The 26,487-nt window shown below is 43.2% G+C and overlaps 4 protein-coding genes across 13 annotated transcripts in view; 1 reads left to right on the top strand and 3 right to left on the bottom strand.

The window, feature by feature from the left end:
* The window catches only part of LOC115634206 (myosin light chain kinase, smooth muscle), a 29,041-nt gene extending 8,849 nt beyond the window's left edge, over window positions 1-20,192 (top strand). For 2 of the 10 annotated variants that reach the window (XM_030531798.1, XM_030531794.1), the window contains exons 2-24: window positions 26-808; window positions 1,044-1,799; window positions 2,020-3,618; window positions 5,501-6,208; window positions 6,270-6,442; window positions 6,716-6,803; window positions 7,370-8,696; window positions 8,754-8,886; window positions 10,146-10,314; window positions 12,151-12,196; window positions 12,284-12,487; window positions 12,548-13,215; window positions 13,277-13,688; window positions 13,751-14,063; window positions 15,713-16,024; window positions 16,597-16,871; window positions 16,934-17,148; window positions 17,489-17,771; window positions 17,836-18,183; window positions 18,258-18,359; window positions 18,417-18,594; window positions 18,716-19,565; window positions 19,638-20,192. In XM_030531798.1, coding sequence (XP_030387658.1) covers window positions 26-808; window positions 1,044-1,799; window positions 2,020-3,618; window positions 5,501-6,208; window positions 6,270-6,442; window positions 6,716-6,803; window positions 7,370-8,696; window positions 8,754-8,886; window positions 10,146-10,314; window positions 12,151-12,196; window positions 12,284-12,487; window positions 12,548-13,215; window positions 13,277-13,688; window positions 13,751-14,063; window positions 15,713-16,024; window positions 16,597-16,871; window positions 16,934-17,148; window positions 17,489-17,771; window positions 17,836-18,183; window positions 18,258-18,359; window positions 18,417-18,594; window positions 18,716-19,565; window positions 19,638-19,909 — 10,214 coding nt within the window. In that variant the 3' untranslated portion in view covers window positions 19,910-20,192. Of the gene's footprint in view, window positions 1-25; window positions 809-1,043; window positions 1,800-2,019; window positions 3,619-3,834; window positions 4,546-4,610; window positions 5,340-5,500; window positions 6,209-6,269; window positions 6,443-6,548; window positions 6,804-6,951; window positions 7,264-7,369; window positions 8,697-8,753; window positions 8,887-10,145; window positions 10,315-12,150; window positions 12,197-12,283; window positions 12,488-12,547; window positions 13,216-13,276; window positions 13,689-13,750; window positions 14,064-15,026; window positions 15,162-15,712; window positions 16,025-16,596; window positions 16,872-16,933; window positions 17,149-17,488; window positions 17,772-17,835; window positions 18,184-18,257; window positions 18,360-18,416; window positions 18,595-18,715; window positions 19,566-19,637 lie in introns of those variants that run through there. The other 8 variants (XM_030531792.1, XM_030531793.1, XM_030531797.1 and 5 more) reach the window with 8 other exon arrangements.
* On the bottom strand, window positions 10,141-11,969 carry LOC115634209. The gene is made up of 4 exons (XM_030531801.1): window positions 11,764-11,969; window positions 11,515-11,708; window positions 11,161-11,456; window positions 10,141-11,104 (listed from the first exon to the last, which is right to left on the bottom strand). Exons 1-4 carry the CDS (start codon window positions 11,877-11,879, stop codon window positions 10,364-10,366), a joined length of 1,347 nt encoding a protein of 448 aa, XP_030387661.1. The 5' UTR covers window positions 11,880-11,969; the 3' UTR covers window positions 10,141-10,363.
* Window positions 20,089-26,094, bottom strand: LOC115634208 (probable cytochrome P450 4aa1). Its single transcript, XM_030531799.1, has 4 exons — window positions 25,873-26,094; window positions 22,180-22,357; window positions 21,732-22,115; window positions 20,089-21,246 (listed from the first exon to the last, which is right to left on the bottom strand). The coding sequence occupies exons 1-4, from the start codon at window positions 25,888-25,890 to the stop codon at window positions 20,279-20,281; spliced, it is 1,548 nt and encodes a 515-aa protein (XP_030387659.1). The 5' UTR covers window positions 25,891-26,094; the 3' UTR covers window positions 20,089-20,278.
* Window positions 24,384-25,186, bottom strand: LOC115634213 (cytochrome c oxidase subunit 6A2, mitochondrial). The gene is made up of 2 exons (XM_030531805.1): window positions 24,676-25,186; window positions 24,384-24,612 (listed from the first exon to the last, which is right to left on the bottom strand). Exon 1 carries the CDS (start codon window positions 25,090-25,092, stop codon window positions 24,748-24,750), a length of 345 nt encoding a protein of 114 aa, XP_030387665.1. The 5' UTR covers window positions 25,093-25,186; the 3' UTR covers window positions 24,384-24,612; window positions 24,676-24,747.
* Window positions 26,095-26,487: the final 393 nt, after the last annotated feature.

Raw genomic sequence — 26,487 nt, 5'->3', positions numbered from 1 at the left:
CTTTTTTATATTTTCCACATTGTAGAGTACTATCACTTACGCGACGATGAGTTGACCATCGAATGTCACGTTCATGGAGTTCCGCGTCCCGTTATAACATGGTGGAGAGGTGCCTTCCAAGTGAAGCCCAGCTACAAGTTCACTATTTTGGAAGAGGCACATGGTGTATGCAAACTGCTGATTTATAAGCCTTCTAACAAAGACAGTGGTATTTACACACTTAAAGCCTTGAATTCTATTGGAGAAGCTCAGATAAATCACACCGTCGAGGTGGCCAGAAATCTGCACTATCATGTGCCAGGAATTTTCCATGCTCGTGATAAGATTCAACTGGATAGTTTGCGCCAAGCCAAGAAAGCCATGGATGCCGCACTCAAATCTATGGCCGAGTCAGACCAGAAACGCGCTGAAGCCGAAGCAGAACAACAGCGTGTCCGAGCGGTTCGTGCTTCACCTGAGCCTTTGGTGCCTGCTAAACAAAAATTGCAATTTGCTACCCAATTGCGGGACAGAATGGCTCTAGAGGGAACCACCATTAAGTTTGTCGCTACAGTAATTGGACCAGAGCCAAATATGCGCTGGATGAAGGATGACAAATGGGTGGTTGTCGGTGGTAACATAAAGAATCTATCGGAGGAAGGCAAAGCCATAATTGAGATAAGCAATGTCACCTCCGCCGACTCGGGAGTATACAAATGCGTGGCCAAGAATGACCTCAGCGAAATAGAAACGTCTTGCTACTTCAAGGTGTACGCAGCGCAAGCGGATGGCGACGAGCAAGAGCCCATGTTTGCTTTGCCATTGCGAGGTATTTCTGTGCCGACTTTATGTTCGTATTTGTTGTTGTTTGTGAACAGTTTTTGTTACAACGCCAAATGCTACACTAGCACTTGCTATCCGCACCCACCAACACCAAACACTTATAAACAATGTATTGTCTTCTGTCTGGCGATCGTGATTGAGGTCACGAAAAATTTAAAAATAGACATGCAGTACATTATATATCAGCTAATTGATTGATTGTTGGAACGCTTTCTTCTTAGATGTGTATCATTCTTCCCAAAACGATTTAATTATCGATACGAAGGTGCGCGGCAACCCGCGTCCCGTAATCTCGTGGACGAAAGACCAGATACCCGTAGTGCTTGACGATCGCATCGTTCAAATTGAACATTTGGACGGTGTGTGTGAGTTGATCATTAACAAGCCAACTGTGAATGACAACGGAGTCTACGTGTGTGTAGCTCAGAACAAATTGGGTAGCCAGTCCACCACCCACACGGTAGTTGTCGACACAACCCATTCATCACGCCGTTCTAGTATTCTCTCCGCTATGCAAGAAACCGGAGAAGGTGGTGCAGCCGCTGGAAAAGGCAAGGGTCCCAAGCCTCCAAAGAAAAAAGAGGAGGATGCTGCCGACGCTGAAGGTGGCTATGAACGCCGTAGCCGATTGCCGGACCCTTCGCCTAAGCAAACGCTTTACTTTACGGTTAATTTGTCAAATCGCTACGTAGCCGAAGGCTCAAAGGTGAAGCTGCAAGCAGTTATTGGTGGTCCCGAACCTATCATCAAGTGGCAAAAAGATGACCAAAATGTGCAGTACGGTCCACGTATACGCAATATGAATAGAGATAGCTTGGCCGTGCTTGAGTTCTTAAACGCCCAGCCCGAAGACTCTGGCACCTATTCAATAATTGCTCAGAATGAGTTCTGTAAGATAACAACCTCCGCATTGTTGCACGTCTACCAGACAACGGTCAACACCGATGTGCAGCCCGTGTTTATCAGAAGTTTGAAAGGTAAGACCCCTTGCAAGGTGTTTGTGTTTTTGTGCTGTCTGGTTCAAGGTGCAAGGCGAATGAGCAGTCTGCAGTGCATCTATAAATAGAGTTCGATTGCTGCCAGTTGTGCAATCCGATATATTTAATGCACATCTTTGTGCATACTGTTCATTACGTAATTACAATGCCTTTTGACTGTAGTTTTCTTATGCAAACAATGTGCCCTCATCTCCCACAGAAACCTACCACCTTAATACCAATGAACTGATTTTGGAAACTGGAGTTCGAGGTCAGCCTACACCTGAGGTTCAGTGGTTTAAAGATAGCATTGAGATTCAAAGTGGTGGTCGTTATCAAATCTTGGAACATCAAGATGGCACTTGTGAGCTTATTATCGACAAGCCTGATAGTAAAGATTCCGGCAAATATGTTGTTAAGGCAGAAAGCAGAGCCGGCAAAATGGAAAGTTCACATTATGTACTGTTCGAGGGACAAGCGTCCCATATCGCTGATAATATTCATGGCGTGTTTCATGCGGACAAGAGCTTGTTGCGCCCTAAAGAGGTAGAGAAGCCGGTTGTGAAGCCGGTCGTGAAGCCGGCTGCCGACCCCCAGGCTGAACCAGAAACTGACTCAGAGGATGCTAAGGGCAAGCGTCGCGGACGCAAGGCCGATGAGGATGAGGGCGTATCATCAGCAACTGATTATGCTTCAGATACGGCCAGTCTTTCTAGCAAACGTCGTGAAAAAAATATTGGTATACATTTTAGCACTTCGGTGAGAGATCGCGTTGTTGCCGAAGGGTCAAAGGTAAAAATTTCCTGCTTCCTGGAGGCGAAGGAGCCCCAGGTTAAATGGTTTAAAAACGACGAACATATTCAGAATGGTCCGAAAATTAGAGGACGTTACAGTGAAGGCCTTTGCCTTCTGGAAATAACGAGCGCTACTGAAGAGGATAACGGTGTTTACAAATGTTGGGCTCGCGATGAGACCGGTGAAGTTTCAACTTCCTGTAAACTTGAAGTTTATGCGGATCCAGGTACAGGAGATGTACCCCCAACATTTACTCGCAATATTAAGGACACTCTACATGGCAAAATAAACGAGCTCCAGCTTGATGTGCACGTACGTGGCCTACCAACTCCAACAGTTACGTGGGTAAAGGATGGAGTCAAAGTCGAAAATAGTGATAAATATCAACAAGTCGACCACGATGATGGCACCTCAGAGCTATTCATCAGCAACCCAAAACCATCTGATAGCGGAAAATATGTTTGCCAGGCTGAAAATCGTGAAGGAAAAACGGAAATTGTGCATATGGTTACTGTTGAGCCCCGTGTCAGGGCGCGTCCCACTTCACCACCTAGAGAAGCTAGACCACCACGCCCTGGTGCTGAAGTGGATGCTGAGGCTGGAGAAGAAGGAGAGAAGAAAACCAAGAAACCAAAAGACGATGAAGAAGAGCAAGGAAGTTCCAGGCGAGAGGTGCCGCCTCCACCAGATCTAAAGAAGCGACTTTACTTCAGAAACTTCCTCTCCAACCGTACGGTGAAGACGGGAAGCAATGTGAAATGGATGGTGAACATTGACGGCCCGGAGCCAACTGCACGTTGGTACCACGGCGATCAACCGATAGCATTCGGGCCGAAAAGTAAGATGTCAATGCAGGATGGTATAGCCTGGCTAAACTTGGTAGAAGTTACCGAGGAGGACGCAGGCGAATATACGCTAAAAGTAAGAGGATCAGAAAACGAAATTGTGAGCACTTGCAACTTATTCGTTTATAGCACGGGTAAAGTGGAGCTAATCTCTCCCACCTTTACCGTGGGTATCAAAGGTATGTGGGTGGGTATATGTGGGTGTTATTATTATACCATCAATCATCAACTGTGATTCGTGCAATGTATTCAGGTAAAACTGATAAGTTATGTTAAACTAAGTGTTAAGACTATGTGCACTTTAGCTCTAACCTGTAGCATATAAGGCCATTCCCTCGTCAATGTATTGTCTAATGTGCCGTCCGTGTCCCGTCTATTTATGTCAAACATTTTAGATGCGTTCCATTCACACGATAACCAACTTATACTTGAGTGCAAGGTGTCAGGTAGCCCAAAACCACATATTTATTGGCAAAAGGACAACGTTCTTCTACCTACCGACAACGCGAAATACCAGTACCTGGAACAAAATGACGGTGTGAAACAATTGACTATTTCTGACCTCAACAGCGAAGACTCCGGTCTTTACACATGCTATGCTGAGAGTGAAAACGGTCAAATGAAAATAAGCAAGTTCGTGCAGGCATCCGATTATGTAAGAAGTCGTGTAGCCGAAAAGAAACCCATAGAAAAACTGATACAAGACATTAAAAAGGATGAGTCTTCTACCAGTAGATCAAGTGATAGCATGATAATTAAAGCAAAGGCACGCGAAGCCAAGCTTCGACTGAACTTGGAGACCAGCTTAAAAACTATGATAATTGGAAAAGGAAACAAAGCTCAGTTGATTTGTTATGTCTCAGGATTTATTGAAGACGTGCATTGGATTAGGAATGATGAGCGAATCACAAAAGATGCACGGCATAAGATATATAATATTAATGGTGCCATAAGTTTGGAAATATACGATGCACGACCCGATGATAGTGGACATTACAGATGCGTGGTTAAGAACAGCAAGCAGACCGTGGAAAGTGCTTGTGAATTAAGTGTATTGGATCCTGCAAGTGGTGTACTACCGGACAGCTTCTTAAGCGGCATTAAAGGTAATAAATAAATATAGCAATATTTCACTGTGTCCAAGCTTTATCCGATCAACATACCATTTCAGAAATTTACGATGAACAGCGCAATGAAATAATACTGAGCTGTGAAGTTCGAGGTCGTCCAAGCATCAGCTGGATGCGTGATGATCACACTATATGCAACAACCGTTATAGAACGGTGGAAGAGGTTGGGGGCTATTGCAAACTTATTATTCGCAATCCAATATCCTCAGACTGTGGAATATTTTCCTGCTATGCAGAGCATGATGATCGCATACACTCAATAAGTACATCCATTAGGACGGCAGACTTGAAACGTTTGGTAACAACCGAAGTTAGCGACAGTGAGGATTCCAGTTGGAGGGCTCGCAGCATTTCCCAAGCCAGAAATCTTAGCGAAAGTGGATACGTTAATGGGGATTTGCAGCGGGCTGGTAATCGAGTATTGCGTTCAGTGGGTCAAGGGAAGCCTCTATTCAATTCTCTGCTTCACGATCGCACGGTGTCAGAAGGCGCCAATCTGCGTTTGAACTGCATCATCTCGGGCGATGAGAACACGAACATAGAGTGGCTGAAAAATCACAGACCCCTCCCTAAAGATCCCCGCTATCAGATGGTATATCAAAACGGAGAGGCGTCCCTAGAAATATTTGCTGCTGTTGCAGAGGATAGCGGAAATTACACGTGCTGTGCATCCAATGATTTCGGCGAGAGCTTAACCCATGCTCAACTCAGGGTGTACAAGCACTTTAAGGAAGCTGCAATGCCAAGTACTTTCACGCAGCCAATTCGAGGTATTTCAATCTGGCCATTTTGGCACCTGGCGCTTCTGCAAACCCTTTTAAAAACGCATTTCGCATTTTCTCTGTATTAATATATTTGTTTTGTTTCTCTTAATTATGAATTTCGTATGAATGAATTTTCTAATATTTTACCACTTGCGTATTCTTCATAGACACTTATTCTCTGAACGAGAATGAGTTAGTTCTGGATTGTCGTGTGCGTGGCCAGCCACGCCCTGAAATCCAATGGATGAAGGGCAACGACTTAATAATTAACGATGAGAAATATCAGCAGACCGATCAACCAGATGGCTATTCCAAGCTTCTCATCAGAAACCCCACGGAAAAGGATTCGGGTATATACTCGTGCGTTGCCCGCAACGAAGCTGCCGAGAATAAAATGACTCATCAGGTGGACTTTAAGGGCCGTGAGCGCGTGACGCTTGAGAAGACGCACGGTTTCTTCCACCGTGATCCGAACAAGCCGCACTTTGCCATGCCACTTGGTAACCAGACGGTCTGCAATGGTGGTACTGTTGCCATTTCCGCTGAGTTCACTCAAACCAGCACTCCTATTGAGGTCAAGTGGTATCGCGATCATAAATTAGTAGATGGCCCGAACGTTAAGGCACTTGCGGACCGTGGCGTTTATACACTAACCATTACGAATGCAACCCCTGACATTGAGGGCTCTTACACTTGCCGGGCGTCCAATGCTTTCGGTCGCATTGAGTCCCACGCTAATGTTGACGTTTCTATGGGTGAAACCAAGGATGAGAGGCCCCCGCTTTTCCTGTCTAGGCCTGACACCGAAATGAAGATTGCCGTGGGTGATCCATTCTCATTGTCCTTCCGTATTGCTGGGGATCCAAAACCAAAATGTAGGGTCATGTTAATTGGATAATTGCAATCTATATTAATTTTTACCATTTGCAATTTCAGTGACCTTCTTGAAGGGTACAAAGGATATCACCCAATCCGACAGAATCAGCAAAGAGGTGTCTGATGACTATACAAGATTTAGTGTGCAAAAATCCCAGATCTCTGATTCTGGTACCTACTTCGTTGTCGCCCGCAACAACTTTGGCACAGACAGAATATTCGTAACTGTGACGGTAGGACATTTGTGTTGGATGTTGCTGTAATGTTTCATGTTTTGTGTTAATCCAATGGCTTTGCTTACTAACTATTGCTATTCTCTCTTTTCTTCGCTTTTTCTAGATTAAAACACCCAAAAAGAAAGATTAAAGATATTAAAAATTACTTGCAAATTTGAACGCCTTTTAAAGCATCAATTATGAACCCTCAATCAACGCTAGCTTACAATACTTTTCCTGACTCTATGTGTTCATTCAACAATAATATTATTCTGACTACAAAATTTATAGGTCTTGCCTCGCGCTCGCTCTGAAACCCCAACGCAGCCACGTCTAGGCCTTCCACTGGAAAGTTACAGCGATACTTCCTACTTTAGAGGTAAGTGTATGTTTGCGCAAACGTCCTTTAATCTCGTATTTAGTCGGTCAGTGAGTTGTCATCCGTTGTCCTTGTCTGTTGTTGTACTCCGTTAATTGTCGAGTTATACCCTTCAAATAATGCTTCGAGTTTCTTTTACAACATTAAGTTGTGTATTTTGCAGATCGATCCAACTTTAGCTGTATCAGCGCTAGATTTATTGGCTTCCTTGCCAGTAATATAGAACAGTTTAACAAAACATTACAGCGGGTGGCGACATTGATAAAAGCAATTTCCTGTGAGATTTATGAAAACCCCACAAATAAGTTCGTGTATTTATCTTTTGTTAGTACATATAATTGAACACTTGATTTATTTACTTTTATTATGGTATATAAATAATGTATTATATAAAGCACAACAATCCAGCTTATACATTTACGTAGTTGAAACAAAAAAAATAAAAAAGTATTTCTCCGGGGCGTGTTGCGTTTGATTTTCGCTTAATAATAAATCCATTACATACTAGTATACATTTAATTTTTTTAAGTGCTCGTTTCATTAAAAACATCACATTTACACTTTAGATCCTCCATCCGCCATATCGACCGAGCCACTTGTAGTCGACTCTGGACCTATGCATATTTCTTTGTCGTGGGGCAAGCCCGTTAGTACCAATTCTGCGCCTGTAATTGCCTACAAGGTGGAATCCTGGATTGTGGGGCATGAGGGTGGTGCATATTGGCGGGAACTGGGCCTGACTCCGATAAATTCCTTCGACGCTTTTAATCTGAAGCCTAATTTGGAATATCATTTCCGCGTTACACCAAAGAATCGCTATGGCTGGGGCCCCGCCGTTCAAACCAGCTCACCCTTGCAGGTGGGCGGTGTTGAGTGTCTGCCAGAGTTTGTGAAGATTCTTCCGGGTCAGGTGAAGGCCCTTATCTCTTCTTCCTTTACGCTGCAGTGCAATATGCGCGGGTCGCCGCGGCCACAGGTCCATTGGTATAAGGATGGCATACAACTGAGCGGCATGTCGGACCGCATTAGAATTCGACAGATCGGTTCCACCTGTGCTCTTACCATATCTTCTGTTGCCGAATGCGACACAGGCCGTTACACATGCGAGGCGACAAATTCAAAGGGTCGCGTCTCAACATTTGCGCGACTGCAGGTGGTTTCTGACCAACGGCTGTTCGAGGCCGATTCGCGTCTCAAGGAAATCGCACAAGCTCCTAGCATGAAGGATGTTGGCGAAAGCTTGCCGATTTTCACGATGCGTTTGCGAGATCGCCGTGTCCAGGTCACCTATCCTGTTCGTCTTACTTGTCAGATTGTTGGCTATCCTGCTCCAGATATACTCTGGTACAAGGACAACCAGCTGATAACAACTGATAGACGTTACCTTATCTCTGTGGATGGGCAATTTTACACACTCGAGATAGCCGCAACAACGCTGGACGACAGTGGAATATACACCTGTACGGCGAAGAATGAGCTTGGCTCTGTGTCCTGCCACTGCACACTCGTTGTCGATAAGGGCATACGTGCATACATATCACCCGAGTTTTATGCACCCCTCGATCCGTTCTACATCTTTCCGGAGGGTGGCGAAATACGACTGTCAACCAAAGTGGAAGCCTATCCTGCAGTGGGCGTCACTTGGCATCGGAACGGCATGCGATTGCGTCCAAGCCGTCGAATTGCAGCCACGCTAGACTCGAGCGGTTTTGTCGAATTGGTCATTGCCGACGCAACACTGCGAGATGCTGGCATTTATGTGTGCGTTGCCTCTAATGTCGTGGGCAAGGTCGAGACTATCTGCCGAGTTGCCATCGAAGAGAGTCTGAAAAGCGATGACTCTGCTACTTCACGTCCAAAAGAAATTCCCAGTATAACTACAACCGACATGCCGTGAGTTGATCGACCCATTAGAAATCGAATAGATCCATAGTTTACCATTTTATGCAGATATTCAAAGGAGCCCTTGTTTGTGGTCAAGCCCAGATCTAGTGAGGCATATGAAGGCGACACCGTCATCATTTTCTGTGAAGTTGTTGGCGATCCTAAACCTGAGGTGGTATGGCTACGCGATTTTCTAAATGTAAGTACGATGCAACATTTTCATACTTCCAATACATACACAACTATTGCAATGTGACGTCAGCAGTGGAAGCTGCCACATAGGCAGCGCAAGCGCAACAGCCAGAATGCATTCAGTTGAATTCGCGTTGTCAGCAAATGTGGGTCGTAGTCGACTCGGTCGGTACAGCAACAAAAGTCAAGTGCAAGTGCATAGTCGCCAACACAAGTGGGAAAGTCGAACCTCCGTGGGCTTTATGGGCCTAGTTATTTCGCAATCGTATCAGGAAATGCCATTGATATCAAAATTCTTAAGTATTTCCGCACATATGTATGGGCTTATAAAAAGTGAACTGACAACGAATTAAACAGTTTATTTAACGCAAATGGTTTTGAATGGTAGCAGTTGTTTGTGCGGATAAATTTGATAAACAAATCCAATTAAAACTTTTAATTGATCCGTAAATACGAACAAAGTGTACGAAGTTGAGGTTATCCAAAGTGAAGATACACTTAAAAGGTAAATGTTTCTAAATAGATAAGCACCAAAATAGAAAACAATTGATTCAAAAATACTGTGCACAAAAAAGGCCAATTACACACCGCTCCATACAAGCCCCACACGGTGCTGTAGAGTATAATAAGACAATGCCAGTTTTCTGACTTTACTCAGATTACAGACTCATGCGTCACGATGCTCAGTTTAGTTATGCAATGCGATGCCTAAGGAAATATGGGGGGCTTGAAGCAGCAGACATGGTGATCGTGGTCACAGGCACTGAGGTCTTATAAAAGGCAGTTAAGCGACATGGCTGTGTCGATCTGCTGTCAAACGTTAATTCAAGATCAACTTTGGCGCGCCGCATATCAAATAACAGGCTTGTCGGGCAAAAAGATAAAACAATTAGACGGCGTCAGAGCCAAAACGACAAAAAAAAGCGAAGAAAAAACATTTGAGCAGTTTACGAAACTGAAACAGAAAATTATTAGCCACAATCGTGCCGCTTGCGAACGTAGCGAACGAAATATCGTACCAGGGAAGCAGGAGGAGGTCAGGGTGGGCAACGTTGACCAGTTTTCCTATTGACAGTCTTGAAATTTAATTTTGTTCATATATGGTATTCGCTTTAGACACAACACACACATAAACATTCATATGGATATTGAACACGTTTAGAGGAAAATGAATCATTCTTCGAAACAGTTGTCGTTTATATGCAATCCTTTTAAAATGCTATGTAAATGCATATTACCTTGAGTTGCTGTTTTTTGCTTTTACAGCCGGAGTACTACAAAGACGCGCCACACTTTAAACGCATTGGAGACGGTCCTGAGTATCGCCTAGAGATTCCAAGTGCGAAATTAGACTTCACCGGCACATATTCAGTGATTGCCAACAATTGCCATGGTGAGGCCAAGGCTGTGATATCATTGCAAATATTCGCAAAAGGTAAGTTCAGTAATTAATATATTTGGTTTGTTCCTTCCTTAATTAAATGTTATGATAGCCTTTGAGGGTATATATTTAGGAGGCGCGGGAAGACGACATCTTTCCAGAAGTCTTCAGCCATGCTCAACAAACTGGAAACAAATTCAGGGTCAGCCTGCACCCAAACGTAATGCAGCGCGCCGTTTGTATCAAATGTGGGGCTCAATACGCAATATAGGGCCTTTTTAACATTCGCCAGGAACATTTGTATTTGTATCTGAGCCATATACTTAGGAGCAATGGATTCTCGGGCCTCAAGATATTTCTCGAAGTCTTCTTCAGTTTTTGGTGCTTTGATTTCCACTATATGATCATCCGTTATACCATCAGGTGCTGCACACAGATAGGGGTAGCTTTCATGTAACAATAGGCCGCATTCGAAATATTCTTTTTTCTCTAGTTTTTCTGTTTGCTTTAATATGAAACGTTTGTGTTGTTTCTGCTGAAGTCGTTCTTCTGTGCTCTGGTCGCGTCCCTTACAAAATAGAATATTAAAGATTTCCTCATCTTCTTGCGGCGTTTTACGTGACACAATCATATGTACGAGAGAGCATCGAATACGCATGTATTGAACCTCTACCCACAATTGAGACTTATACATGTTCTTGGTTACTTCATTGATGTTGTCAAACAAACCGTTTTGCGCCTGTGTCTCCATGTGCTGCACAAAACTGTTCAAATCGACTATGTTATATTCGACATTGTTTAAAAGAACATGATGAACAAATATGGGCTCGAATTCGTCTATTGCCTATAACGAAGTAGTAGTGTTATTGTGAATTTCCAATCATGAACATCTCTACTAACCTCAACACATTGGCGATAAAGAGCGGAATCCCGTGCGCCCGTAGAATCAAGATCTTCGAGCACTGCATCCAGAAATGCCTGTCCATCAATGTTGCTTGTTTCGTCCAATTCTAAGTCAGCTTCCAATCGTGCCTCGTCGCTAGGAACCAAATCGCGCATTCGAATCGGCTTCGATTGCTCTGCATACACTAGCATTTCAAGCTCTTGACCCCAGAAATCAACAAACGCAGTTGGGTGGCGATCTTTCGTCTTGTAATGCAACCAAAATATGAAGGTGATGATGTGCTTGCACGTTGCTGTAAGATACTTGCTTTGAAACTCGTTCTGAATTCTTATTGTTTCATGTAAGCTTACCGGTGTTGGGGCATTGGCTGCACCGACAGTCTTCTATACTCTCCGAACTTTCCATGACCTTGAGGGCGATATTGGCGTGCGACTCGGTGTTAGCAAAGTCCGATGCTGAAAACACTAGTGCGGTTAGTTCGCAGCTGTCCGCCTGTTTTCGTATTTGTACATAATCGACTAATAAGTCGTTTTGATTGGCTGACCTGCAAAAAGGCATTTTAATTACTTTTGCATAGAAGAATAACCGAGATTCTTTACAATTGTTTACTTCTGCCGGTCGCAAAATTGAAAACCATTTCGATGCTAACAGCGGGGATATTGTGAATGTCTGCTTTCCGGAAACCGGGCTCCAGGTCGATGGGCACGATAATCATTGCACAGACCTTGCTTTGTATGCCGCAAATTTACCCAAAATTGATATAAAAAGTTTTCGTTTGCAGTTTTCGTTGGTTTAATTCTTGCATTAGGGATGTGCTAGTTATCGATAAACAACGATGAAGCGTTGCCAGTACATTTAGGTGTTGCCACCTACAAGAAATTGCGTACACTCGCAAGTAGAGCGGCCGCTTAGTATTTTGGCCCAGGGCCACTGTAAAACTTTTCTGTTAAATTAAATAATTATTTAACGCTTTTATTTTTACGCAGACATATTAAAAGAGAGACACATGGACAAGGGCCACATACGCCATGGGTGAGTATTGATTGTTAATTAATTACAAAGGTGCAAATTAAACTAAATTAAATATTTTTCAACGTAAAATCATGTTTTTTTTTATAGCAATATTGAAACTCTTCCACGCTTTATTCGCAACCTTCGCAATTTACGCTGCTGCGATGGCGATTCTATATCACTGGAATGTCATGTTGAAGCCATGCCTGACCCATATATAATATGGGAAAAAGACGGCCGCGTGATACCCAGCGACAACCAGGACTATATAATGTCCTATGATGGTATGAAAGCTACTCTGAGCATACCGAAGTAAGTTAAATGCAAGTTAGCAGTGGTCTTATTCTTAAGCACATATTGTATTTATTGTAGGGCATATCCTGAGGATGAGGGCGAATACACTTGTGTGGCGAAAAACTCTGTGGGTCGAACTCTTTCATCGGCCTGCATAATTGTGGATGTGCCAGAGGAGAAAGAAAATATGCTGAGTCAACAACTGATGCGACCTACTGGTTTGCTTTCGGCACACTCAACGCCACGATCCACTCCCCGGTCGACACCAAATCGTAGTTTCTCACCCATGCGACTTTCTTACAGAAATAGCAGCATCGATCTAAGCTCCGTTGATCGCCGAAGAAGCGACGGACGCTGCGCCATTTCAGCTCCTAAATTCCTTGCCATTCCCTATAACCGAGTCGTTGAGGAGGGCGATAGCGTGAGATTTCAATGTGCCATAGGTGGCCATCCAACGCCTTGGGCAACTTGGGACAAGGATGGCATGATTGTCACGCCCACCACTCGTATTGCGGTCAAGGAAGTGGATGATCTGCGCTGGATTGAAATCGATGAGGTGACCTTTGACGACGCAGGCCTTTATCGCGTTACTTTGGAGAACGATTTCGGCCGGATTGAGGCAACGGCACGTCTGGACGTAATTAGCAGTTCACGATACGGCAAGTCGCCATCGACTCGTAGCGTACGTGCCTCCTCTTCCCGACGCAATGCGTATTTATACAGACGCATTATGGGTCCATCGACAGGTAAATAATCTTAACAGTTGCATTTGGTAATTCATTCTCTAAATTTGCAATACGTGCACAGCCATTGGCGGGCGGATGGCCTTGGCCAGTGGTTTCCGTGGATCGTCAGTGCCTTCGGCTCGATTTTATCACAACAACCTGGAACTGGAGCCGTCAGAACGCATACATATTATAGTGCAGGAAGACGAGGCCCTGCTTTTCGTTGACAATGTGACTCCTGCCGACGAGGGCGTCTATACCTGCATTATTAGTGGTGACCATGAGCCACTGATCAGTTCTACTTACGTAAAGTTCCACGACGATGACACGCTGCAAAGTTGCAAACGTGCTACCATTATTGAACCCCTCCCTGAGGTTACGCAATCAGTTGAAGGCGAAGTTATTGATCTCTGCTGTGCTATAGACTCCAGTGAGCCCTACAGCTATGTGTGGCTACGCAACGGCGAAATTCTGCCCGACAGCGACGAGTTCAAGTGAGTACTCAATTGATCCAGTGATGATCAAGTGTGTTTATAAATATATGTGTCCTTCGCAGCTACATCGATCATGGCAACGGCTTGATTTGTCTGCGCATCAACGATGCCTTCGATATTGACTCGGGCATCTACAGCTGTCAGGTATACACTGCTAGTGATACTTGCGATTGCTCCACCAGTGGGGAGTTGTGCATTCAAGAGCGAGACTTAGTGCGGGGAGATGAAAGTATTCAGCTGCTTAAAACACCGCTGCCGGTTGTGTGTGCGGCTGGCTCAGAAGCTCTTTTCTATGGCCGTATTTACCCATGCGAAGCGGAAGCTCAATGGTATCTCAATGGGAAGCTCATTGAAGATGACTCACTTAACATGACGGTACGTATTGCCTGGAGCGTGTGTCACATTTGGCGTTGTGGCAGTAGTGCGTAAGGCTATAAAAACAAGCAAATGAAGTGATTCGTGCGCTCTTTTTGGCCTCAATCTATGGCGTAATTGGTTGCACAGTGGGTCGAAGGTCTTTTTCATCGATATGCGAGTGAATTGATTTGGTGGCAACGAAGCGCAAACTTAACCAGACATTTTTGAGCCAAGACTGTTGAAAGTCGCTCCACCGTGCTCTACGTAAATGCTCGAAAATGAAAGCTATGCGAATCGACTATTAAATGCCCTTTAGAAAAATGACCTGAACTCAATTCTGGAAAAGACTGAAAATCCATTATATCGTGTGCGATACAGCTGGGTATTTAAGAAAAAAATTTAGTTTCATTAACACTAAAAAAGAAAACTGCAAATACAGAAAAATGCAGCTTGTCCTGCTTTTGGGAACACTTATTTCATATTCATTCCTACCCACGCTAAAAACCCAATTGCTCAGAGCTGTTATAGTATCTTCACACAATAATAGTCCAGCACAACCCACAGCACGCTTAATATGTAACAGTCAAAGCTAGTATTTATACCATAAAATAGCAGGTAGTCAGGTAGAACAATTGTTTTGATAATGATAACTTGGGCTTTACGCACACTTGCCCAAAAAAAACAACTCCTTGATGTTAAAGAGTATTGCAACAAAAGAGCTTTATTCACACCTTGTCATAGCCGACTGAAGCCAAAAAACAATAATGATAATTATGTATCGTGAATGTATTTATTTATGTATGTACATATATACTCGTATGTGTGTAAGAAATAAACAGCGGAGCCTAAAAAAGAGAAATGCCGCGGAATGCTCGCTGCATACAAACGATTTTAGTGACGCTTTGTCAATCGATGCGGTCGTTGCGATCGTTGATTCATTCAGTAGTGTTTGAGTCGCACATACGGACACACTCGTACTAACTGAGACATTGAAGGAGAAGCCCCACTGAACGCGATTTGAATACATTCGATGCTTCGACTGCAATAACTTGGCTAGTTAGGCCACCCAGAATAAGAACAAATAAAAACCAAAGGGGCAAGTCAATGATGTCACAGGTATGCGTAGAGCCCTACCCTATCTTTGGTTCACTCATCGAAGAATCAGTGTTAATATCAGATCTCGATATAGCTACCATTGTACTATAGATAAAACAAACCAAATGATAAGGTAGCAGGGTCGGGAGGGCCTTTCATCGTGCACCAGCCCCACACAAGTGTTTTTATATTCATACATACATATGTATATTCATTTGTATTTTATCGGTTTGGAATGAGAGCAAGCGTGAAAGTGTCATTGTCGGGTGGTCGGCGACTCCGGCTACTACTAACGCTACGGTTCTCGGTTAATTAGTGCGTTCGTATTGATCGTTGTCGTCAGTTCCACAATTGTAGTCGCACGCGACGGATGCGGATCACAAGTATTGGCATGAAGCGGCTGTGTCTTCAGATAAATACATAAATACTTATATGTAAATACATATGTAAATGTGGGTTATTTGTAGGTCTATTTGTCTTGTATTGTACCAGCTGTTCACATACATATGCACAGAATGCCGATTAATAATAATAATGAATATGAAATTTAATGTGCTTCTTTAACATTTCAGTTGGAGTCATATCCAGAGAACGGAATTCGCTTGCTGCGCATGCGAAACGTGAAATTGGCCCAAAGTGGCGAGATAAGACTGCAAGTGAAGGGTGAACGGGAAAAGCCTGCCGTGCGTAGCTATACAAGTCTGTTGGTGCTGCCAGTGGACGGTGGCGACAGGACCAGTACGTCGGCATACAGCTCACCACTGGCCTCCAGGAGCTGCATTTTGTGTAGGCCAGAAGACTGCACCGCTTTAATTGGTGGCCATGTCAAGCTAAGCGTGAGCTACGAGCCATTCCTCAACACAAAGGTCGTTTGGTATAAGGGGGTACGTATTCATTTTGTATTCAATTTCCCTTTTAGGTTCATTGTATTGGGTGGCGTTTGGGTGTTGAAAGTGTGATGTTAATTTTCCGGTTTCTACCAAATGTGAACCTCACTTCTTGCTGCATTTTCCAAACAACTTCCAAGCAGTTGCGCAACGAACGAATGACCGAATTAGGCAAGACCGGCATCACATAGGGATTAACGTTTGTTGTTTTGACCATGATCTGGGCGCTGTTTCATGCTTTATCTCCATAAGCCCCATAATTAGTTACCTATCTCGGGCATGGTGCTCCCGAGTCGCAAATATATTTACGGAGCTTCTACCCGTACCTATACTACATAGGCTTGTATGGGCACGTTTTCAGGTAGATAGGTAACTAGACTGTGTCACGATCAGTTTGCGGTATTGACGTATGCGTATGCCTGACTACGTAATTGTTGCAAACCGCAAAAAGCGCAAATAAGCGTTGCTGTCGTCGTCTCTGTTGTCGTTGTCTTTGTACGTGTTGTTCGCTCTACGAAGGTTAGCTGAATCAAATTAACCGCTCGCCTCATCTTTTCGCTTTCACACAGTGCCGTCCCATTGCCGAGGGTGCCAATGTAACTATCAAGACAACGGCACAACAATCAACACTCTACATTACGACCATATCGGCCGATGACAGCGGCAAGTACACGGTGGAGATAATGAATGAATTTAGCACGGAAGCGGCAGCAGCCTCGGTGGCCGTGGAAGGACCACCGGAACCGCCGAGTGGCCAACCCAGTATATCCCAAGGACCAGATCGCGTCGCCATTGCGTGGTGTGGACCGCCTTACGACGGCGGTTGCATGATCACAGGCTTCATGTAAGTCAATGCTCCCAATGAGTGTTTTGAGTATTTAGGAAGCAACCCCATATTAATTCCAGCATTGAGATGCAAGCTTCTAAGCCAAATGCCACCCAGGAGGATTGTGATAACAATTGGCAGCAGATAGCTACTGTCGTGGACTCCCTGGCATATACTATCAAAAACCTGCAACCCGAAATGTGCTACAGATTTCGAGTTCGAGCCGAAAACATCCATGGACGTAGTTCACCCAGTCAACCCAGTGAATTAGTGCAAGTCGGGACACGTTCAGAAGGTATGTTGGACTATGTGATTTGTCTTATTAGCTTAACTCATGTGAGGACAGAATTTAATCGAAAAATTGCTTGGTGGTCCTCAGACAATTTTTCAAAAATTGACCAGTAGATGTTTCATTGTTTATTGTGCGATAATTAAAAGCACGAACATTGAAAGAGTTACTAGAAAGTTTTAATACCAAATGCCATTAGTTTACATAGATGCCATAGGAATTAGCTGTTCAAAAATATCTCTTACTTAACTAATTATTATGCTTATGAAGATATCTTAACGAACTTTGATAGTTATAGTTACCAATGGATCAGTAATATTGTATTCTCTGCTTTTTCAACTCTCAGGCTACAATCAACCCGTGAGTGTGCAAGGAGGTGGTGATTTTAAATCACGTTTTGACATCATCGAGGAATTGGGAAAGGGTCGCTTCGGCGTTGTGTACAAAGTACAGGAGCGGGAGCATCCCCAACAACTGCTTGCCGCCAAAATAATTAAGTGCATAAAAGCACGCGACCGGCAAAAAGTGCTCGAGGAGATTTCAATCATGCGCTCCCTTCAGCATCCCAAGCTATTGCAGCTAGCAGCTTCATTTGAGAGCGCTCGTGAAATCGTCATGGTCATGGAATAGTAAGTGTTTTATCCGTCCCCCAAATCCTACATAAATGTTAACCATCAATTAATCCTTGCTCAGTATCACCGGTGGCGAATTATTCGAGCGTGTGGTTGCCGATGACTTTACATTGACTGAGTTGGACTGCATTTTGTTTCTGCGCCAGGTGTGCGAGGGTGTGGCTTACATGCACAGCCAGAGTGTTGTACATCTGGACTTGAAGCCGGAAAATATTATGTGCCACACTCGTACGAAATCCAATCATCAGATTAAAATTATTGATTTTGGATTGGCTCAGCGTTTGGACACGAAGGCGCCTGTTCGAGTGCTATTCGGCACGCCAGAGTTCATTCCCCCAGAAATCATTAGCTACGACCCGATTGGCTTCCAGTCTGACATGTGGAGCGTTGGTGTTATTTGCTATGTACTGTAAGTAAACTAATAGTTTGGGTTTCAATTTGAGACCCAGAACGTTTTCAAATCGATGCATACCTTATTCCCAGGCTCTCAGGACTTTCGCCATTCATGGGAGATACGGATGTGGAGACATTTTCGAATATAACACGTGCCGATTACGACTTCGATGATGAAGCATTTGATTGCGTGTAAGTGTGCACAGAAGAATATATATTGTCTGTAGTTATTAACAGTTTTCCTGGCAGTTCCCAGGAGGCCAAGGACTTCATTTCAAACCTGCTCGTATATCGGAAGGAAGAGCGGCTGACCGCTTTACAATGTCTCGAATCCAAGTGGCTTTCCCAGGGCCATGATGATAATCTCAGCAATAACCGAATCTGCACTGACAAGTTGAAGAAGTTCATCATTCGACGCAAGTGGCAGGTAAGTCGAATAGCGAGTTATCCATTAGCTTCTTTCTCTCATCCCACAAACCTTTGCATCTGAACTGCTTGCAATGCTTCCCCGCTTTTGCTGACTTACCTGAACGCTTTGCTGCCTGCAGAAAACTGGTAATGCAATAAGAGCTCTTGGTCGTATGGCCACCTTGTCGGCTTCAAGGCGTAACTCTGCCATATCTACGGTTGCTTCGCTGCCCAGCAGTCCGCGGCCCTCGATCTCCGGTATATCCATGTTCAATTCCAATCTGACCGGCACGCAAATGGCTTCGCTTAACGAGGAGGAGGACGACTTTAGTGTCGAGATTCCCAATGTGGAGCAGCAGAAGAGATTGCAACGCACTCTGAAGCTGCGCGACAAGTCGCAGTGCAGCGAACGCAGCGACTCGGGCTATAGTGAGTGCTCCAATTGCAGCCTGGGGGCGACTCATGCCACAGCATCAACATCGTCAGCGTGTGTACAGGACACGCAATTGCTCTCTGTAGCAGTTCCACACACCTTGCTGAAGTCGAAGCTAGAGGAAATTGCCAAGCATAATGCAACCGAAGTTCAGACTGAAAGTACAGCTGCCTGTTTGAATCAGATGGAGGACGAATTGGTGCAATTGCAGTTGCAGGTTAATGGAACCAATGAGCACAGTGTTGCTGTGCTCGAGCTAGAAACTAGTCCGCCCGCCTGTACAACAATAAAAGGTGAAACCATAATGCCTTCGGACTTCACCAATACCATTAAGATGCGCAAAAAGTCGTTGGAGAACAGCTTCTCGCGGGACAAAGTGAAGACGCATCCCAAACCCCTCTGCGAGACCCGGGGTAAAGTGTCGCAGCTGAAGAGCAAATTCCAGCAGTCAAGCCCTAAGTCATTCGCTGTTAACAAACCAAAGCCTAACGCTAATCGCAGCGCCTACGAGCTCACAAAAAACGCCTCATTAGCAAGCATGGAGCGCATTAGTAAAAGTATTAAAATACCTACCTCAGAGGAATTGACAATCTCACCTAATATGTACATATATATACTTCCTTCCACAGAAGTTACAGTGCCAGCAACAGCAGCAACGACAGCAACCACCAGCAGCACCACTAAAACGAAACCAAACCAAACTAAATCCATGCCCAGCTCCCCGTTGCCCCAGCGCTCCGCAACGCCGACGAGGCTGAGCAATCGTGTCCGTGAGACAACAGCTCGACTTGCCCAACAGCACACGGTTGCCAGTGCGCAGAGGCAAGAGTCACGAGTACGTGGCAACAATACGGCAAGCATCATCAGTAGATTCAACGAAACGAAACATATCACGTCGTAGTTTTAATGTGACTTAAAAGATGATTAACTTTATTGCAATATCTTCTTTTTTGTTTGTTTGTTTGTTTGTTTACACAAAAACCCGAACACTCGAATAGTAGCATACACATTACAGAGAGGCAACAACAAATGCGAGTACACAGAAATCTGCAAGCGCACCAACAAAAACGCACGCTGCACTTAGGCTAGGCGAACCTATTTAATTGATCAATTTATACATATACATACATACATACATACATACATATTTACCATACTAATTAAAGGCTAAAGTTAATGTAAAATGTAACGTCTACCACGCTGAATTGCCCCATAGGGAGACTTTTTAATAGAGCCTAGGGCTAGACCAAGGACTAACCAAGGTTACAGACTACGATGCATACTCCGTATCTGTTATTTGGTGCTCACGCGGCTTCAGTCGCACCCAGAGGCCACCGGAGGCGCGCAGTGTTATGCGATAGATGGCTTCGAAGGTGGTCTTTCCCGGCACCGGCTGCAACTGATAGCTGCGCAGCAGACGCGATACGATGGTCTTGATCTCCATGATGGCGAAACGGTTGCCAATACAGTAGCGTGGCCCGGCACTGAAGGGCAGAAAGGCGTACGGATGGCGGTTCTCTGAGTTTTCGGGAGAAAAACGCTCGGGTTTGAATTTTTCCGGTTCCGGAAAAATGTGGGCCAATCGATGAGTGGCATATGGACATATAAAAATATTGCTACCGGCCGGCAGCGTGTGCGCTCCCAGGCGCACCTCCTCGCCCAGCTTTCGGGCAATGAGTGGAACGCTGGGGTAAAGGCGCAGCGCTTCCTTAATGCACATTTCCATGTAACGCATTTCACGTAAGTCGCTCATCGTTGGCGCACGATTGCTGTACTCGAATATGCGGACGATCTCCTCGTGGCATTTCTCTTGGCACTCTGAATTTTGAGCAAGCAGGAAAATGGTGAAGGCCACTGCAGCTCCCACAGAGTCCTGGCCTGCCAGCATAAATGTGCAGGCCTCGTTGACAATATCCTCTTCGGTGAAATCGGTGTCTGGATTGTCGGATATTTCGATCATGTAGTCCAGCAAGCATTTGCGTTCATTATTGTTGTTTAAGCCATTGCCACCGTTTGCCATAATCTCGCGTCTTCGTTTGATCATCTGGCGTGTAAAGTCATTGAGACGCTTCTTCTGAGTCAATTCGTCCGTGGCCATCTTAGTCCAGTGGTAGATGCCATCCAGTAAAAGCCATGGCTGTAGAAAACGCTGTGGCATTATTAATTTTCCCTGACGGAATGGTGAGTCCATCATGTTGATGAGGTCCTTCTTCTTGATGGGCACTCCCAATACGGCTTCTGAAAAGAGGTTTATTTAACAATGACTATCTACGTCCGTCTTCTAAGAAGCAAGACTTTTAATGGTAATATTTTTCAATCAATTATTAAAGTCCGAATTAATTTTTTCGAATGATTTTTCATTCGTTTGTTATTCATAAACTAGTGTGTTATTAGACATTAACTACAAAGTAATACATTTGTCACTGGAAGGGATTGCCTAAGGTTATCTAGGACATATCATCTACCCGAAAATGTGTAGCAATATTTTCTATAGTTCCAAAAAAAGTATTCCAATCGTAAGCTTGAATCATTAATAGCCAATCAAAAATCCCTTCTAAATATTTCACTTTTTGTTTGTCTAGGATAAATAACCAAGAGAAAAGTATTCTTATTCGAATATTAATAATAGAAAAGTCCCAGAATTCGGATTTATAGTTTTGTAATGTTAGATATTACATTTTTACACATGGCCAAATAATAAATATTTATTGTTTTTAACTCACCATTGAGTATGTCCACAACACAGTTGTTCACATATTTCGCAATATTGATCTCATTGCCATCGGAGGATGCGTCTAGGTTCTCATAGAGCGATTGGGAAGCATCTACAAATGTGCCAATAAACTTCTCCAGTAGATTCAAATGAAAAGCGGGTTGTATGAGTTTGCGATGTGAGTCCCATTTGGGTCCGCTACTAGTTATGAGCCCATCGCCTAGAAAATTGTGCATGAGCCTATAAAAGAATACTTTGCTCGTGTGCTTCTTCGAGGAGAGTATGACTTGTAGATCCTCCGGCTGTAGCACCACAAAAAACGGAAACAGCAGCACCCAAATGCGAACCAATGAGCCATAAAGATCAAATGCATTGGCTGCACGATTTCGCATCACTAAAAAGTTTAAGTTATGGCTTTGAATTGCAAATCATACAAAGCAAGGCTAAGCATTACTTACAATCCTTCTCTTTTATCAGCAGGCAGTTGCCCAGAAAGGGCAATGATGGTGGACCCGAAAGTCTTAGCGATAGCAGAACCGACTTAATATAGCTGCCGCCCCAAAATGTATAAATGCTTAGTGTTATCACTGCCAGCGCAAAAACACTCAATAATTGCGAGTTCGTGGCTCGCTCTAGCTGCAAAATAAAAGAGACGGCAAAATAGAGTTCCATCCCGAAATTAATTATTAACTTTGAAATTATTTTCTCAATTGTAGATGATTTTTCTGTCTTTTTGTTTGTTTATTTTATTTTTTTAATTTATTAAATATTGCGTCATCATCTTCAAAAAACTGTATTCTTAAAACATAAATAAACATCATAAGTAGTTAATGAAAATTCTATTTAATCCAAATGAGCTGGCAATGAGAATGAAATTCCTTTAATTATTGTTTTAAAAATCTGAAGTGGCATATCTCAGTAATTCCAAAAATTGTTTCTCATAATTTATGAAAGTAATATTTTTTATTAAAAATTAAAGTGATTCTGTAAAATATCATTAGAACAATAACATCCCATCCCCATCTTGATAACAATCCTAAACAGAGCAAATTATTTTCAAATCTTTAAGCATGTCCAAATCGGTTTTGTTATTTTATAAAAGACTGAAGGAGTACTCGTACAGAGTATAGCACTTCGTGATTGAAAACACTCTTATCACTCGGTCGACTAATGTGCTGAATACCCTTCAGCGGGTTACCCTGCTCTACTATTAAAGTGGATGTCTCCCAATATGCCCTTATTTATTTACACACCCCTATTTACTTCTAAAATGGGGTACCTGGGTTAGTGACTTAGCCAGCTGTGGTGGGCCCCCATGACTAGAGATAAAGGGCACATTCCCATCTAATTGAATTTAAAATTTGAAGTGCATAACTAATTTATTTGTTTGCCACTTGTTTTTGGCGAAATAGCCAGTAGTAGTTCCCTGTGTGTAGCTCAGCGCATTTGAACTAGCAGGCCAGCCTGCTGCCTGCACTTGCCAGATTTAGCACTTTTGCTTTTTTGCACAAAAATATTTGCTTAACCCCATGCATTTGGCCCTTGAATGCACTCCAATAAGGTGTAAGAGCCAGCTTTGTTTGCCAATGGCATAGCTCAGCTCGGCTGAACGTCTTGTAAGCTAGCCCGCTAGCTACTGAGCTTGTCGAGATATTTTCGAATCTAATTAACTGGGAACGCGCGCGTATTCCATCCATTCCAGCAAGTGTGAGTATTAAATAAACAGCACTGGGCCCGCATTTAGTGGCGTAATTTTCTGTAAATATTCGTCGTCACTTTGGTAACATCGCACCCGGCAGTGTGAGCATGCAGTGTGAATTGCTTAAGCCAACAGGTCGTATGCGCGATTATGGTCTTATGGTCTGCGCAAAGCACTACCAATTCATCAATTTTAAGTTCATAGGAAAAAGCCTCTGACTCGCATTCTGTAACAGCAACAACACAACTTTTATAAAGCCGACAACAGAGGAAGGACAAACACAAACTACATAGCGTGGGTGTACGTGCACTTTATTTTTTTTTATTTTTATTTTTTGTAGCAATGCAACTGGTTAACGGCTATGTCTGTTGTTTTTGAAACTTTTGACAAGAATGGCATAAGCAATGACAATAAAACTACAAATACTGCGTCACATTCATCCGCAAATGATGATAAATTATGAACATCTTCGGAGCGGTTTGTGCCGCATTATGCGCTTTGTTCGGTTCTGGGCAAAGTAAAAGTGTAAACAATGAAATTCGTCAAGCAATTTGTGCCAAAGTGTCAACCAAAAACAAAAACCTAAAAACCTACAAAATAAAAACTGTTTAAAACAAACGAGTTTCAGCTTACAGCGGATTTTTGTTGTTGCCACCACGTTTGGGGCTGCGTACAAAATTCAGGGTTAATTGTACATAAACTCGTACAAAATCTACACGCACATCTAACGAATTTTTGCATAATGAAATTAATATGTACAAGTATATATACATATAACGGTTCCGAATTGAAGTCAAGCGCAACATTGCAAATTATATTATCAAACACATTGTTAATAGGAGGGGAGGAAAAGATCGTAAAAATTTCACCTAAACACTTGTCAAATAAAACAAATTGCCGCTTAGCTATAAAAGGGGTGGGGTAATTTGAAATTTAAAACACACCAAAAAAAAAAACAAAATATTTACGCTCGCTTAATTACTTGTTTTTTTATTTTATGACTTGCTTAGTATTTTCCGAAAGCTATGTAAGTGTATTATCTATCCACCCAGCATCAGCACTGAGTAAATCTTATGCAGGTCTATTGTGTCACCCCTAGAGGGCTTGTACTTTGTGTTCCGCTCTTACGTGTTTTCCGTAACACTTGGTAGGTATTAGGTATTAGTTGTAAGTCCAGTTCAGCAGCAACTGTCTGCAAAGAGTTATGTAAGTATATTGATCCTACGGGACTATGCAGCTTTAATGTTGGACTTACAAAAGAAAAACAGAAAATATATATCCTCCAGCAGCAAATGGAGCAGCAAGCGGCTATAAACAATGTACTAGTCTAATTCTCATAGCCATCTGGCAACGCATTAGTCTCCCGGTTGTGGAAGAAGCTCTTCTCGCCATCGCCCCATGGAAAGCGCTTGGTGCGGCGCCGCAAATGCTCGTACTTGACGAAGGGCTGACGCTTCTGTTCCCCGTTGCGGAAGGCGAACACGTTCACCATGCAAAGGCATATGGCTGGTGCAGCCACTAGGAAGGTCAAACGCTTCCATATGTCCGATCCCTTGGCCTGGCCCTGGCCCTGACCCTGGTCGGTTTTTGCGCCAAAAACAATGCCACGCTTGGGTACCAAAGACGTTGATCCCACGCCCGGACGCACAATGCGCTTCCAAAATTGCGACATAATACTAATTTTTTGGAATTTGTTTGCTTGTAACTTTAATACACTAAAAATGTATGCCAGTTATTGGGTACTGGCACAAATTTGAATGATATTCCAAACTGTATCTGATTCATGTGATTCTCAATTATTTTGCCGCCTACTACGAACCAAAACAGAAAACTTCCTCGTTCTAAGCGCAGACAATTAGGAACTTTCAAGGGGAAAACAACAAGGTCCAACAACCCGACAAATAAAAGACCGTACTTATGTACAAGTAGTATGTTTCTATATACAATCACGCTCGTATATACTTAGTATTTATATATTTGGTTAATTTGCCCAATGTTTGCCCACAAAAAATGCGCAATCAGTGAAACGTCCTCCCCACTGTCTACCTACCAGCTTCCGCCCAGCTCTCTTACAAAAAAAAAAAAAATCAGTTTCAGGTTGTTCGGCATAGGTAGGCACTTGCCATCATAAGTACATAATAATCCGATGTAGTATCTCAATGTGCAGAATTTGTGGCTACACTCGTGTTTACACTTCAATTGACACTTGCTTACTAATAAATATACATGATTATATTTCTCACCAATTTCTGAAATGATCATAATCGTCTTCTTGCACAGAGGCAGGCCCAACGTTGTTGTTTATGCAATGAGCGTAATTTTCAATATTCAAAATCATTGTTGTTCAATTTCAGTTCCTATATACATTCTATGTATATGAATATGTTACATGAATAGTTTTGTTTAAGCTCGGAAATATTATAGCAATTTTCAAAATTTTGCAAATACTCACCATTTTTTCAATAACCATTTTGCAAAAATTGTTTGTTTTCTCCAATAATTAGGTTTAATTGTATGAGCCCTGCACTTGCACGTTGGCTCAAGAACAATAAAGTCACACTCAACACATTAAATTTGATTTTGCACGAATGTCCTTAAAGATTCGAGTCACTTGAACACACTCCACACTCGCACTATTCACAAGTTTTTGAACGCCGCGGCTCAATTCTCACCCGCCAAATGCTGAATTTCAAATGGTATATCGTTGGCAGGTCGGCGTCTATTTATAACCGAAATGTCCGATTTTTCGTTAAGCACGAAAAAACGAAAAACACTTTCAATGGCGAGCGCACGCGTACGTGAGATGTTGGAGCAGCCTCTGCCAGTCTCAGTATCTTACGCAGTGTTCGATTCGTGTGCCCGAAAGTGCAGCTAATTATGAGAGCCAACAAAGGGGCCTACTAGCCGGCACTTGAAGTGCTAAGTAGCTAGAAGTAATGTTAAATGAAATTGTCTAAGTAAGGGTTCCATCAATTATTTGTCTATACGTTTTTCTTTTACGGCTTTCACAGAACCATGTGCTCGTCAAGCATGTGCGCATATTTTGCCAAACCGGTGGCTATAGACT

The sequence above is a fragment of the Scaptodrosophila lebanonensis genome, unplaced genomic scaffold (genome assembly GCF_003285725.1).
Source record: "Scaptodrosophila lebanonensis strain 11010-0011.00,11010-0021.00 unplaced genomic scaffold, SlebRS2 tig00000001-arrow-pilon, whole genome shotgun sequence".
Classification (NCBI taxonomy): Eukaryota; Metazoa; Arthropoda; class Insecta; order Diptera; family Drosophilidae; genus Scaptodrosophila; species Scaptodrosophila lebanonensis.
The sequence above is the reverse complement of the archived record's forward strand: the minus strand, read 5'-3'. Positions and strand labels throughout refer to the sequence as shown.